Source organism: Cyrtonyx montezumae, unplaced genomic scaffold (genome assembly GCF_038088225.1).
Source record: "Cyrtonyx montezumae isolate F1298 unplaced genomic scaffold, pur_monq_1.0 scaffold_12, whole genome shotgun sequence".
Classification (NCBI taxonomy): Eukaryota; Metazoa; Chordata; class Aves; order Galliformes; family Odontophoridae; genus Cyrtonyx; species Cyrtonyx montezumae.
In genome coordinates, this window is record NW_027071848.1 from 13908960 (window position 1) to 13925520 (window position 16561).

General features: G+C 38.5%; 1 protein-coding gene across 1 annotated transcript in view; it reads right to left on the reverse strand.

The window, feature by feature from the left end:
* Positions 1-2705: 2705 nt before the first annotated feature.
* RDX (radixin) overlaps positions 2706-16561 on the reverse strand; it is a 35087-nt gene continuing 21231 nt past the window's right edge. Inside the window, exons 6-14 of the mRNA XM_065730081.1 lie at positions 14183-14266; positions 13527-13673; positions 11954-12050; positions 11192-11355; positions 10420-10550; positions 7644-7804; positions 6848-6940; positions 6012-6254; positions 2706-5065 (exon numbers count right to left, since the gene is read on the reverse strand). Of these exons, the coding sequence (XP_065586153.1) occupies positions 4901-5065; positions 6012-6254; positions 6848-6940; positions 7644-7804; positions 10420-10550; positions 11192-11355; positions 11954-12050; positions 13527-13673; positions 14183-14266 (1285 nt within the window). The 3' untranslated portion in view covers positions 2706-4900. The remainder of the gene's footprint in view (positions 5066-6011; positions 6255-6847; positions 6941-7643; positions 7805-10419; positions 10551-11191; positions 11356-11953; positions 12051-13526; positions 13674-14182; positions 14267-16561) is intronic.

Below are 16561 nucleotides of genomic sequence, written 5' to 3' on the forward strand. Positions count from 1 at the left end.
AACTGACTGTGCTGGAGATGGAACCTGACAAAGTTTGCAGCTTCAGCCCCGATGCAAATGAAGCTCTTCCTGGCGATGGGACTGCAATTACCATATTCATAGAGATTAATTAATTAGAAGTGCTGTTTAGATCAAAGTAAACCTAGACTATTTCAACTCATCAAGATAACGTATTTCAAGGGAACACTTGACAAATTCGCCTTCCACTGGAAGCTCAGTTTAGCAGACAGCTATCGATGTTACATAATGAGATAGTCAAACTTGCATCAAATTTAGTGAAGAAATGGGGGTGGTTTAAAAGCACGGGGCCACAGGGAGCTGCAGAGCTGGTAAGCACTACTCTGTGGGATCCCATGTGTGGTCTCAGAGCCTGCTGTGGGATCCCTGTTTCACACGGGGACACGTGGGATTCACACTGCTGGAACAGGCAAGGGGGCAGAGAGAGATGTGCACAGCAGTGAAGTGCTCTAAGGCAAAATTACCTGAGTGCAGAACTGAAGCATGCAGCAGTCAGTGCGAGGCTCTGACGAGTTCCAAGACTGCAGGGTTGGGCAGCAGGCTTCCTATGGGCCCTCAGAAATTATTCAGGTAATAGCAAGCCCTCTGGTGTAAACAGGATCGTTCTAAATGAACAAACAAACCCCTGCTGCTGAACTTGATGCCTTTTCACCTGACCCACTTATCCACAGAGCACGAGGAGCTTTAGCTGCTGATGGAATTCCAGCAGTTGCAGGTGTCCCTCACTTGGCTGTGTCCTTCAAGCTCCTCGGGCTGAGTGGTGGTCTCTTCCTGACAAGAAATGTGGTGCTTTGGGGTTTCTGAGGATTTTGGCTTGCTGCTGTGTGTCTACTCATACTAAATGAAGCTTCTATGTTTAACACAGCTGGCAGTGTTAAACATAAAAGTTAAAAATAAAAGCAAACCAACTCGAAGTTTCTTTAATCTCACAAGGAAAGAGCACGGAATCTGCAGGTTGCAAACTGAAGGCAAGGGAGAGATTTCACAATAGGAAATCACAAGCAGCCAGCTGGCCTACACTTACAGATCTGAGCTCAGCTCCGAGAGATGCAAAATGCAAACCCTAACAAAGCAGCTGCTGAATTGGCTCAGTAACTCCCGCAGGGAGAGTTTAGGGATAGGCAAGAAGACACTGAGGAGCCCTTGACACAAGCGACAAGCCTGCAGGTTAACCATCCTAACTCATCACGTGGCATCGCTTTGCTAATAGCTGTCCTGGTCTCTGTCACCTCCACCCTGCACTGTGACACTGCTGGGCAGCCAGACACAGCCACCTCCTCACCCTCCTCCCAGCTGAAGGAGCAACACAGCACAGCAGCTGGGGGACAGGTCCTCTACACCTCTAGCAGATAGCTTAGCAGCTCAAACACAGCTGCAAGTAGCTCTGAAGTGTCAAAAAAGGTACGTCTGTATGTTAATGCATTAACAGCAAGCACATTTTCATGAATAATCTTACCCAAATACATTATGCTACTGAACAGTTTCTATTAATAAGTGAACGCTGTATCACATTCCTGAAAGAGGAAGATTTTTTGTGTTGGTATTTCTACCCAGAAAGCACTTAGGAATCACAGGATTGTAGGGGTTGGAAGGGACCTCCAGAGACCATGGAGTCCAACCCCCTGCCAAAGCAGCTCCCTAGCCCAGGTTGCACAGGTAGGCGTCCAGGCGGGTCTGGAACGTCTCCAGAGAAGGAGACTCCACCACCTCTCTGTGCAGCTGTGCCACTGCTCCGTCACTGCGCTGGGAAGAGGTTCCCACACACATTTGTGTGATCAATCACCTGATTTCATAGGTCTCCCTCACCTCTGTTGAAGTTCTTGAAACCAGTTCAGGGAATTAAGGTTTCTTCTGTATTTTCCACACATAAAGACAGAAAATGCTTGCATAGAAGTTCACTTTCAGAAGCAAAAGGTTTTAACTCATATTGTAATCTCCGTGTTGTCTTTAATAAAAGCACTTTTTGTTTACAACAGGTCTCCTTTCTCTCCCCACGGTTAAGCAGGTCACCTGGCACAGTGCTGGGGAACACACTCCAAGATAAAGGCCAATGTGCACAACTACAGATCCCCAAACTACGTTTAGAAGCACAGACACGAGCCCTGTTCTGTTTTGGACAAATTAAACTGAACATGCAAAATAATAGGTATTCGAAGATCCAGCCAACAAAGTGTAAGTTCTGATGTGCAGCAGAGGAACATACCAATCCAAACCTGCCATTACAGAGAACATAAGCCCTGCATATGCTTGACAGCACTGCCGATTGCTATGGTGTGTAGCATCACAAAGTTTCTTCACCTTTAGGACAAGACACGAACCCATAATTAAACATAACCTATCCTGGGGCTAAACAACACGTGGCAGTGACTGAAAAGTTCTTACATTACTCACATAGCTCTTATGTGGTCAAACTGCTGTTCAACAGAACCCATTTGTTCTGATAAAGCTTGTTTTGAGCCAACCACCACAGTGCTTCCTCCCAACTGCAAGTGCTGATTTCTAAGCAGAACATCATCCTCTATTGATACAGTTCCAGAGATGTTCCTTTTACACCTCAATCTGACAGACCTGTGAGACAAAAGGCTGATGACCAACACTTCTACCCTGCTCTGGAAAAACCTTAATACGTTTAGCAAAGCTGCATGGACAGAAAACAAATGCATTAAATAACAACAGCGGACCTCAGAGAAATTTACTGTATCTCTTTATTGTTAACCAATGAATGTTATCCAAAATAGTAGATGTAATTGTAGCTTAATTGTACAACACAAAACAGGATGCTAAAGGAAAAAGCATGTGGAAAATTACTTCACCAAGTCATCATTCAAGGTATTCTTAGCATTTCTGCGCCGGTGGCAGCAGCTGTGACCACTTTGTTCACTGTGGAAACCTGTAGTACAAATGGTTGTTCCTGGTTGTTTTTAGGGAAAACAAAAATCACACAGCTCTGTAAATGGATCTAATCCATCCAGCCCTACTCTATATACTGTAGGTTTATGAACAGCAAACTTCCCTGCAACTTTTCCCCAACGCTGGAACTGATGTATCAACGTTGGTGGACACTTCCCAGGGAAAAACAAGAAGTCCCTAGAAGCACAGCACTTCACCTGCTATGGCAAACTATCCAGGTACTGGAGGAACTTGCTCGTGCTTTGCTGGGTGAAGCCTGTGAAACAAGATCTGCTCTTACAATGCACTGCAAGTAGAAACACCAGCTTCCACCAAGCAGCATTTTGAAGCGTGTGTACACCATCTGCACATCAGTCTTCAAGGTTAGAGATATGTTTAGCCCCACAAACCAAAAATATATTACATATTTTCATTTTATTTTGCGGTGTCACCCCACATAGCCAACCTTTAACTCTGCAAGATAAAAAAACTTAGTCGGACTGTTCATAAGAAAATTAAACCTATTGTGCATGAAAAAAATGTTTAATAAAATGGCAAATTTTAATAGATAAGTAAATTTATGAGTGCATAATATCAAACAGAAAAGAGCTGAACCATCCTCAGAGAAAGCAGGGTTCTTCTGTCGTAGGTATTTACTAAGGTACTGTGACAGAAGGAACAACTGCTGCCCACGTTAACTGTGAAGATTTCTGAAGTTCGTTTCCTAGGATTTCCCAAATAAAAAAAGAAAAGGAAAACAAGGAGCAAGTCTCCTTTCCAAGAAGGAAAGGACTGAATGATCTGACATCAGATATGACAGTTACAATACCAGCTTCACTTAAAACTGAAGCCATAAATACTTTTAACTCCAATTCTGGGAACTTTCATTTTGTATTTTGAAATCCAACATCGAATTAACTCATATGCACCTTCGACACCCCTCCCAGAAGATTGAATACCAGTGACAGGTTACAGCTTTAAAAAAAATACAAGATGCTTTTACAATTTATACTCAACAAAAGGCAGTTTAACAGCATTTAGCACTATAAATCCATCTCAATGTGAAAGAGAATCCCAGGAGCCAGAGCTCCTAGTGTTTATGATATGACTACAAAGCAACAGAGCCTTTTCATGGTGTTTGAAGGACCAGTCATCATGTATGTAGTAGTGAGGTAGGATACTGTCCCCTCCCTGGGACTGATGTTTTCATATGCTCCCTTGCCAGAAAGGTCCAGGGTCTCCCTACTGCAAACAAAACAATTACAAGCAAATAGCAATACAAAGCTTTTTTTTTTTTGTCGTTTTTGAGTTTTGGTGCATTTAAACACTTGGCGTATCTAAAATAATGAGCTAGGGAAAAGCAAGACATATTGCAGCCTATCAGCAGCCACGTGCTGCCCACAGGTAGCGTTCCATTGAGAAAAGCATCTGGAACCACCACCTGCCATCCAGACCTTTGTGAACAGGTAGGCAAAGAAAACCATCAATGATGACGGGCCATGAAACACCAAAGAACTTCACTAGGGAGGAAAAAAAAAAAAGAAAAAAACTGAAAGTCAGTGATATTGAACTCTTCACGGTTTAGCTACGTTGAAAAATTTCATTTCAAACTTGGTCATCCTGAAATAGTACCTATCCAGTTTTGGTTCTGCTCCTTTATTCTTTTTTATGTTTAAGCAATATGTACACTTGTCAATCATCATACACTTCACATCAGTTTTCAAAGAAAAAACTACAAAACAACAAAACTGAAGACATGACGGGGGGAAAAAAAACACTATTGTTCTCCACACCCTCCCCTGCAAAGCTAGGGATGACAGACTGCCTTACTGTTGAATAGCTTCCCCTAATTAGTCTTCTAATCACTGTAGTCAAACTGGTATTTAAGTGCTTTGGCAAAGTGGGGTGCAATCCATCAAATCTGCAAAGGCCTGCTTTTTTTCTCTGTTGGTGGTTCAGCTTTACGAGGAACATATATGCAAAATAACAGCTCTCACATTGCTTCAAACTCATCAATACGCTGCTTTGTATTGCCTTGTCGGATCTGTCGCAGAGTCTTGTACTTATCACGGCCTGCTTTAACATTCTCAGCATGAAGGACATCATTTTGTGTTTTCTTGGTTTCATCTCTGGCTTGGGCCAACTCAGAACTTAAAGCCTGTTGAATAAAATATTTGGATTTAAGTGCTTTAACTGATCTTGTCACGATTCTGGAGTTTCTGATAATACCTACCCTGCAGCTTGGACAGGGATTCCCGACTGTCAACCAATGAAATACTGTCTGTACTGTTCAGTGACCGAAGCTGTAAGGTCTATCAGAACGACTGCAGAAGGGAGAAGACTACAGCACTAGATTCTTTCCTTACAGATATGTGAGCATCAAACAAGCACCTGAAAACCTAACATCTGACAACAGAGGGCCCGGCAAGATAAAACAGGAAAATTATTTCTATTTCTGCTTGACTGAAGACAGCACACTCAGCTCCCTGATTCTGTCAGTGACCAGGCAAGTAGAAAAGATGCATTAACAGAATCACACTAATGCTTCTTTTTCTTTCCTCTTCTTTCATTTCCTTCCCAAACAGATATTTCATAACGTAGCAAACCGTTACCAGTCACATTAGATTATTCTACTCTGAGAGACTGATCCAGGAGGAAAAGCTCTCTCAGGGAAATAACATTCATCCTCAATGGGAATATTTCAGACTCTACATTTATGATGTCTGTGAGCAGCAGCAAATAAACCCAAATACTATTGAACAAGCATCTGTCCATACTTATTAATGGAATTCAGAACTCAGAAGGAAAGCATTACTCCTTAACACTCAGCGTCCTGGCCATTGTACAATTGCTTGAAATCTTCACTGCCCAACGTGACAACATCCTAATATTTCTAGGCTACAAAGCACGAAAGCATTGGGTCTTCCCATTTATTCTGCTCTGTAACACCATGAATGATACTGGTTGTTAAATGAGTAATAAACCCAATAATTGCTAAGAAGGGTGCTTCCTTGACACGCAAACAATTCAGTGTGACCTTTTAAAAATAAAGAATGAAAACCCAAAGCCTGAATGATGTCGATATAACCGTATGTCTTCATTACCTGGAGCTGTTTCTTAACACGCTCGTTTTTCTGTGTTTCTGTTACCCGTTCCTCCTCACTCCTGTGATTCATGACACCATCAGAAGACAGTTCTGCACTGGCTTCAGCATTGTTTTCATCATGCTCATCATGTTCATTCTCTGTTGGAGGAATAACTGGTGGTGGAGGAGGTGGAGGAGGAGCAGACATCACAGATTTCAGTTCTTCTTTGGTCTTTTCCAAATCCTCCTGGGCTGCAAAAGCCTAAATACAACAGACAACACTTAGCGTTTTAAAAATTGATTTAAACTACTTAAAAATTCAGAAGAAATACTTGAGAAATCTCTCCTCACAAGAGAGGTGCTCCAGTTCCTTCATCAGCTTCATGGCCCTTCTCTGGACTGTCTTGAGTACGTTCAAGTTTCTCCTCTATTATGGAACCCAGAACTAGACACAGTTCTCCAAGTGGGACCCAGCAGAGCTAAGAATCATATGACATATGACGTGCCTTTTGGTCCATCTTTTCATCACTACTCATGATTTTTTTTACTATTGTTTTATTCACACCTCCCTCTTAATGTGTTTCTTTTCCAGCACAAAGCTTCACCTATCACCCCATATAAGAAAACCATTTTATCTTTGATCATATCTTTGTGATGAGAATTCCCCTCTTTCCTGTCTGTCTATAATGTAAGCATGTAGTGGCTTCAAAAAAGGAAAAAAAAAAAAGAATAAAACCCTTATCTGAAACTCAAAGGGAGTCAGAGACCCAACCCCATGCACTTTCACTGATAGTTCTGCACTCATCTCCCCTAGGTTCTCTGATGTTCTGATTTCCCACAACATGAGCTCATTACTTTGTGCTGCCATTCTGAGGCTTCCTCCTCTTTTTTTTTCTTGGCCTCCTCTAGAAGTGCAATCTTGGCAGTGAATTCAGCAAGTTCTGCTGCCTAAAACAAAAACAAACAGGACAGAAGTTTTAGTTCAGTACCACTTCAGCTCTTCAGTGGAAGAAAGCAGTGCCTTTGAAGAGAGTCATTTATCATTCAGCACTGCTCTGCTTATTAAAAATAGAAATTTTAAACATGTATGACAGACAGAGAGAATCAGCATTTTTGTCTGACAGGAGACTGTCTGGGATGGAGAATAATCTATCTTCTGCATTTCCAAACGTGCTGGGAAATAAAGACCTGCAGTTACAAATTACCATTTGGCACTGTTTCAGTTCAGTACAGCTTTAACAGATTTAACAAAAAGCTGATGTCTTCAGATGATAATCTCAGTACTGTTAAGATAAATCTTGCCTCAAACACTCTGTGCTGAGTTTAAAGACTACTAAAAGTTTTGAGTTTTACAGTTGAGAAATATTTTCCTATAAGATCTTCATTCCTTTCTCATTTACCACGTGCAATTCTTCAGTAAGAAGTCATCTAGCACAGAATGTGAGAAGGTAATGCTGTAAACAGAGTAAAACTTAACAGGCTTAGGGGTGCTTTTTTTTTGTTTTGTTTTCTTGAAGTCCCACAACAATCTGTAACAAAGCACGGGGTATTTCACATACCCATTCACTTTACAAAACAGATGTAACCAAAATGCCAGTGTAAATCACAATTGTTTTTCCATCTGCTTCAGTGCAAGAATAGAGGTTCTTACTAGCTGCTCCTGGTTCTTCATTTGATCAGCTGCCTGCTTGGCTAGAGCAGCTTTAGCTTCCTCAGCCGCTCTGCGCTCCTTCTCCAGGCGCTCTGCCTCTTCTTTCGCACGCTTTCTTTCCTGATCCAGTTCTAGAGCTCTTCTGGTCTGCTCCTCTAGCTCTGCCAAAGGGACAGTTCGCAGGCAATATATCTTTATTTAGCTCCTATTCATGTGTAACACAGATAACAGCTACCACAAAGCTTTACAGCCTGCCTCAAGCGAGCCTGACTTCAGCCAAGAACTGTCAGCATGTCCCTTGAAGCTACACTCCACGTCTAGCATTTTCCTCCTCCCCCTTTAAAACACACTTTGGATATATTTCACCTCACAGCTCAGGGTTTCAGAAAGCTATCAGCTCCCTGATAAAAATAAATATGTAAGTATACGAACATACACCTATCACCCCAGAGTTCTCTCACACATTAAATCCTTGTTTCCACAGAAAAGCCAAAGATTTCTACTCCACTGAAATGCTTTACAAGAGTATCTTAAAGGCAGCTGATGTTTTAGACATGCACTTCCAGCAAAATGATGGAGACCCATTCAAGAGGCCAGAGAACAGACTTCCAGAAAGTGCAAATAGCAAAAATTGAAACCAAGGAAGGGATAACAGTTGTCTAGGTGCTTGGTTAGCAAAATAGTGCAAGGTAAAGGGCAGAACTCTGACAAAAGGGACCTAAGAGGAATCAATCTACCAGTACGGTACTTTTGAGGGATGAATTGCACAAGGAATTTCTTTTATAATAATCAAAATTTGAAGGCCAAAGTCAGGGGCACTGCATTACAAGTACAGTGAGTTGTTCTACTGCATACCCATAACACTAACATTTAAAAACACTATTTGAACAGAGAAGATGGAGAACGCTTTATGCTACCACATTAACTCCAGAACAAAGGCACCATTATATAAAGTTCATATGTAAAAAGAATGCTAAAAAGACTAGGAACACTAAATCAGACTATATTGCCTAAAAAATTACTAGAATATAAAAAAAATTGTTCAGAATTGAGAAAGGTTCTTCCCCTTCCCCTTTAATTCATTTTTGATAGTTCCCTATTTATATTTTCTGTTAGTACAATCTTCTTAAGAGCATCATGTTAAATTAAAAAAAAGAACAAAAGAGATTTCTGCCACAGTAACCTATGACTGAAGACATTTCCAAAAAGTGTTTAACAACTTTAACATAGCAGGAGTCTTACTTTTTCTTGATAACAATAAATTGAGTACACTGCTTAACACGATTCCAAATGAAAGTTACTCCATTCCGAATGGCAGACATTCTCAGAACACACAGAGCAAGGGGTGCTTCCTGAGTTTTCTTTGAAAACACAGCTCTCAAGAACTCTAAGCTACGATGTGATTCCTGTTAAGTTCTCCAAAACTGCATGTTTCTGACATTTACATCCTGCTCTTGGAAAAGCAGCAATGGGAACATGGTCACCAAAACAGAGTAGCTTTGCAAACACTGCCCATTTTTAAGGTTCCTTAACATCTACAATCATGAAAATACTTCAACTGACATTTTTCCTGCTGAACATTTTGCCCAAGATCACTTTTTTGTTAATTTATGTAAAAATTAGACCCAAATATCATAAAAAACACTTTAAATAAAGCAAACATGAAATTTATTTCACCATATAAAAAAAACTCTAAAAGCCAACAAAAAAAAAGTTTAAACCTTTCCTCAGAAAAGCTTCGGCATGAGGAGTTTAAGCAAGGGAATGGAATACACAGAGGGTACACACACTCCATACCAACAGAAGGAGCTTTTTCAGTGCCTAGAGAAAAATCTCTGGGTTTAGTCAAACTATAAATCTTCCAAAGACTTGTGAAACTGGCTAGCAACTTACTGCTGTGAACTGAAAATGCACCTACAGGTTTTTTTGCCCTAGTAGATGTGTTCCACCTCTAAACTTAATGCCTCCTTTAAACAATTCCAGGACACAGATTTTGTGTTGCCTGTGTAGGTGTGTCCAACTTGTTTAGCACTGAAATACTGGGCACTACTGGAGGTAGAGCTGGAGAAAATGTAGACATATGCAGTTTATCTGCATAGCTACAGCCTGTCATTGTCTTTACTGTGCTTGAAGTCATTGTTTATAAAAAGAAGAGAGGAATGGAACATTCATGAATATGGAGCAAAAAAAAACCTATATGGAGAAGAGGGAAAGCTGTGGAGATAGTGACTGTATAGAACAGCTCAACATAAAAACTGTTTAGTGAACACACATGGTTTAGTCGCTAAAATCTGTTGAGACTTGAACTTTTGAAGTTCTCAGCTCCAACAAGGGTATAAGAAAACAAAGGGATAGGGAACTTCCAAATGAAAAACTAAATTCAACAAAATCCTACAGGAATTACTGTGAGTAACTCTAGTCCCCATACCTCCTCCAGCCTCAGATTTTCAGCACTTCAAGCACGTCATAAATCTGAGTTAAACCATATGCTGTTCAATTTCCTTTTTATAAATCAAAATAAAGACTTCTGCTATATTAGGAATCATTTTTATATTATAAAAAACGTTTACCCACATACCTGAACTTTCAACTTTTAAAATAGCACTGTTTGTGCTTTAATTTCAGGAGAGCTATCTTGTCTTGTTATTAAAATAAATTCAAAAAAGCAAACAAAACACCACAAAGAAAAACAAACACCAAGAAAACTTTGGAGCTGCCCTACCCAAATGAACTAAACAGTGTTATCAGAATAAATCCAGGAGCAGCGAGAGCTCACCTTTCTGAGCTTTCATTGTTTGTTCCTCAATTTGTCTTAAGCGTTCCATTAATTCCTCCTTTTCACGCTCTATTCTTTCCTTTTCCTTTTCTGCAATCTCCCTTTTCTTCTTCTCATTTTCTAACTGTGCCCTGAAAATAATAAAAGGCTTTTTTATTTTTTTTAACATTAAGCAGATTAAATTTTACTCTGAGGATTCCAGTAGCATTTTTTTTTCAGTTTACCTAAGTAATAAAAAAATATTTAAATTTTTAAAATTCATATTCAAACACAATAGCCAAGTTTCTCCATTTCAAAATACAGCACATAAGAACAAATTACAAACAGAATCAATTAGCAACCTCGGTCACAGTCCAAACAGGTAAAGATAAAATTATAGCTGTATTTTACACAACTGACATCCCATCTGTGCTAGAAATAGTAATTGGTTTTTTTTTTAATACACAGAAGGTAAGTTGTTATAGTCTTTGCTGAACTTGCTTTCACAGTTCACATGTAGAGTATAAAAGCCCTAAGAATCAAGCAACAAACTGTAAATGCTTCACAAAAAACTTAAAGAGAAACAACAGTACAGCTACTATTACTATGCTGAGAGCTCCTAAGGGATATGGCTTTCTATTAAGACAGGTGAACCATGCCAGGGCACAAACCTGCTTACATATTACAGAGAGAAAAGCAAGTGTCCTTTCCAGAACGCCAGGACGTTTGATATTCTATGACTTAGCTTTCTGAAAAGAATTTTCCTTCTGTTTCAAGAAAGTTTGTTAATTACCTTTCCAATTGTTTCTGATGTTTCTCCTCTCTAGCTTGGGCCTTCATCTGTTGCACTTCAATTGTATCAGGTTTCCTCCTCCTCATGTACAATTCATGATTTCCCATACACAGTGCCAAAATACGCTTGTTAATTCTCAGACGAGGTGCATAAAAAACAAAATCCTAGGAAAATATGCACATCCATTAATCGAAAAGCTCAGCTGTGACAACAGTCGAAGTATTACTGCTTTTGCACATTTGTTATATTTAAATTTAGAAACGTTTTTATACTCTTCCTCCAAAATCTAGTTACCATAAGGAAGCTGTAAGATAAATTCTAAACCCCATCTGTATTCCTCTCGTAGATCTTAGAAGTTTATTTATCAACTTCTCAAAGTAGTGCTATTCTCTACTGTTTCAATGCAAGTTAACAGTGTTCTGCCCCACAGAGTCCCATGGAAGTGCTACTGTAATGCAAGCAAAAAATAAAACTAAAAACAAGAGGTAGGAGTGCAGTGAACCCAGTGTGCCACAAAGCAGCTTTTTAATTTATCACAAAACATTAGCTGGCTTAAAGAAAAAAGAATTTTAAGCATCAACTAAAAGGGAGTGAAAATAGATATGCCATACTTCAAAACTTGAATTTCTGATTACTGCCTAATATTCTACCAATATTAAAAAAAAGCATAAAAGTATTTGCTTATGCCATAGTATTGGAGCAGGCTCCTTCAGGCTTGAAACCCTTCATATATAAAGGCACGCTGTTCTACAGACTACTTACAGGGGCCTTTTTGTCAATTGGCTTTATGACAAACTTCTTGTCATTGAAAGAGATGTTTCTTATTTCACTCCAAGGAAAACCAATCTTGGGTGTCAACCTTCAAAGAGAAAAAGTTCTCATTAAAAGAAGAAAAAGATAGGCATTTCATTAACATCCACTGATACATAAGGCTTATTTTCACCCTGTTTTCTCTGCCACTATTAAATTACATTTACAAAACCTACCATGAAAACAGTTTAAGCATATTTTGGGCTAACAATTTCACATGCTCCTTTGCTGAACTTAAGCAAAGTAAGTATTATATTCCTATAACATTGCAACAGGAGAAATCCAGAACTTTCAAGTTTTGACATATTCTGCTACCATTAAACACATGCTGAATACCACGATTCTTTATTAACCTCTCTTCAGAGAAATTGGCAACTATTTCAATGGGGATATGATTTTAGAAAAGTTAGACATTCCAAAGACTGAAATGAGATCAGACTTCAGTACGGCTATACTTTGGTTCAACTCAGTTGTAAGATACATTCTATCACATTTCCCAAGTTCACACTGAATTCTACTTAAAATGCAAGTGGATGAAATTAAGTTGTGAAGCAGTTACAATGCTCTGCACCAACTGCAAACTTTTAAACACTGAAACACAGTCCTTTAATTAAATTGTAAAATACAAATATTTGACTCCGCTGGCACAGAAAGTTTTCTGAGTTTATATTATGTTAATTAAAAGTATTAAAAATAAAGTTAAGCATTTGACTGCAATCTGTCTGAATTAAAACAATACCAAGAAATAGTTGATCATTCAACCTTATTTGAACATTCTCTGAATATTTTCATCATCTTTCAGGTGTTATGTTGCCATCTAATGGCTATTAAGGCTTAGAGAATTTTGTTAGGGAGCATACACATCCAAGCTTGAAATTTCAGTTCAGGTGACAGCTCTTATTGGTATTCAACACGTTTTACTTCAAACCACTGTAAAGTACTGTTACGATCAGATACCATTAAAACAGAAATGTCTTGAAAAGAAACATAAGAATGAGTCTGTTCTTCAGTTTTAAGACTAAGTTTTGTATATTTCAGCTCCACCCTTGTTCAAGCAAGGCAAAATCTGATCGCTATTAGAACAGAAGATCCATCTATTTTCCTTGAGGACTAAAAGGTTTCATTTTTGCTATCTAAAGTTCTTCCTGCTCTAAAAGCTCTATTATTAATTGCAGATACTGCAAACTTTTCAAACACAGTGTTCAGCTTTCCAATGTCCTTTTCACCCTGACTAAAAACAATCTTGAAGGAGTGAAAAGTACAGGAAAAACTACACAAAACTGGTCTTGCTACAAATATCCATTACTTAGCAACATCAATTTAAGTTTACACAGAAGTGTTCTTCCATTCACCTCTTACAAATTGCTATTTCTTCTACAGAATTAAGTACTGGAATGTTTTATCTTTCACATAGAAGACCTCTGATAACCTATTTTGCCAGATGTTACTGACACACGTGCTTTTTGTATAATCTCAGGTAGGACACTTCTAGGACTAACTGTAAAAATAAGTATTAGCCACTTACTTATCATCATGTTCATAAATATTCAGACCCAAGGCATCAACTCCTAACCACAACTCAGTTCCTTTTTTATTTTTTATTTCAAAATAGTTGACTCCATACATTTCCAAATCTTGTGCTATCTTAAGGTATTCCATCATAGAATCTTCCCTGATGAAAAGAACAGAAAAAAAGTGTAAACGCACAACAGGGACAAATATAATGTAATATAATAATACAAATATAACAGAAATAAAATGTAACAGCGGGATTACAGAGTAACTTATGAGTGAGAAATCTAGTTAGGAATCAAACACCTATTGTAAATTCACATGTATGCTGATTTAAAAGCTTGTAGCACTTTATACCCTAATACTCAAATACAGTTCAATCTCTGCACTTCGTCTTTTCAGCCTGAGGAGTAAAGAAATAAATTTTAGAGGTATGCAACTGCAAACAAGGGCAGCTAACAGTCTAACAGAAATTGCACAGGCAGCCAACAATCCAACTGGAAATTCAATTCTCATCCAACCCCTCATGGAGTTTTTGATCACTGCTTAAACCAACCAGAGCAGAAGAAAAGTCTCCAAGCAGTGTCTCCAAGCAAAATTATACCACCCAAAACATCTTGATAACAAGAAATACCCTTACAGGTCTTGGAACATTTTCAGTGTAATTACCTTAACATCCCCCTGTGCTCTTCATGCCAGTTCTGTATTCTCTCTTCCCATTGTTCTTTTGTTAGCTTGTGCTGTTCTAACACACTGTGAATATAAATTGTAATTAAATTACACTGATTATTGTATATATATATTTTTAAGACTTGTGGCATAACATATGCTTGAAGAAATTTAAACATTACTCCCTATATACTGCTCACCTTTTCACCCAAACACACAGGTGCTTAATTTCAAAAAAATACACGTTTAAAAAATAGTACAGATTCACTTTTTCATGGTATTCTATACAGTTTGTATTATAACACAAGTCACACCATGGCACATGGCAAATTTCAGTAAAGCCATAAAATGTAACATCTGGAGCTCCCCAGAACACACAGACCTATAAAGACCTCATACATGATGCCACAGATTAGTCTTCATACATTCAAGCTTTCATTCTGCTGTTAAGGAAAACCAGAACAGTGAAGAAAGCTGATTTGAGGTTCACCTGCAGCAGGCTGCTATTATGGACGCATATTGTGCTTTTACGCCACACACACAACTTTGCAAGCCTTCCTACAGAAATTATTTTCAAGGCCAATTAACTACAAGGGAATTACAAGTTAATCTGACTAAAATTTGTCAGAAGAGTTTTCTCTTTCCTTCATTTCTATTTAATCAGGACTATAAGTTTACTACTTTTCCCAGCATTCCTCAGGAAGTGCAATAAGAAATAGCATGATGCAGAAGATAGTAACTCAGTGTTTATCTTTGTAGAGGATGTCTGTCCCACATTTGCTCGTTTTGCTGCTCACCCCACATCTAGGTACAAAGCCATCTCATCATTTGGCTCTCCCTTCACATGCTACTGACAAAAGATACAAGGACTTACTACCTTGTTGCCACCAAGTCGTAATTTTGAGTCAAGAAACCCATAATATTTTGACCACTGAATGCAGTTCTATAGTTAAGGAGAACAGCAAATCCTCTCAACTTTTCCCATAAATTTTGCAAAGCTAGTCTGCTTCCTGAAACAAGTATTTTTGACATTACATGGTTTTGAAGTATTTTTATTAAATACTTGATAGTTTTCTAGCAAATCCCTGGTGACAAAGGGCAAAACAGGAGTAATTGTGTTAGAATGAATACAAAAGTATGTGCTCACTCAGCACAATCTGACAACTCATTGAAAATACGCTGGGAAATCATCTGAATATTTGCCTGCTGAAAAGGAGCATCTTAAGTATTTGAGTGTGTTGAACACAAGCACTCCAGTGTCCCACAGGCTCTCATCAACTGAGCAAAGACAAAGATTTGTGAACCATCATATTCAGTAATGACTTGCACTGATTCTTAGTCTCCCGCCTTCCTAAGTTAGTACTCATCTAGAATGATATGAAATTCAACAAGGAAGCAGCGAACACTTACACATGGTTTTAACGAACCTGAAACATTTGCAGAAACTTCTTTAAATATTTATCACGCTTAGAAATGCTTTTTTACTAGAAGATTCTCAAACTTAGCTAAATGAGTTCCTTTCTACTTTTAGTTTCCAAATGAGAAAAGGACAGTATATGAAATTCAAAGAAAACTCAAACTATTCCACACTTCTCATCACTTGGAAGATACAGTGAAGTTACACACTTTACGAAGTGTGCATTTGCTGACAATACACAATCACAGATTTGTTTACACTAGCAAAACTACCCAGCTTTGCAAATTTGCCCTGCACTGCTTCCCTTACTGCCAGTGCATGTCAGGAACAGTTTTAGCTATGAGGAAAAAAGAAAAGCAACCCAAAACTATAATCCAGGTGCTTACCTTTCCTAGGCACCTAAATGAGTGGTTGATACAAAAACATTCACGCTCAGCAATAATGACAAGAACACATTTTATAAAATTTCTGTCCAGGTCAGCATTTGCAAGTTAAATATGTAGCATGAAGTGTATTTTATAACTATTTATCTGGAATTTACTATCATTTACCAAAACTTCTTGCATAAAAACAACATAAAGTGAAGAAAAAGGATAAACTTGAATAACTTATTAAACAAACTTGATTTTAAGCCAGCAGAGGAAAGCCTTCAGCAATGATAGATCAGTATGTATTCCAGATCAATATGAATTCTACAGTACTCTGAAAATTTAGAGGCTAAATCTGTACAGCCAGTTGAGGACAGGACTCCAGAAACCCATAGGGTTTCAATAGCACTCCAGAAACCCATGGCTGTGATGCTTTGATATTTAGTGTAAACTGGGATATCACTTCCTTGTAAGCTCTACTAGCCAAACACACACCCTTTTAAAAAGCTACCATTAATCACATTTTTCACTTAGTATTTTCACTATAAGAAGTATACTGCAGTCAAGTTTATACAGAGCAAATGATGCAAAAAC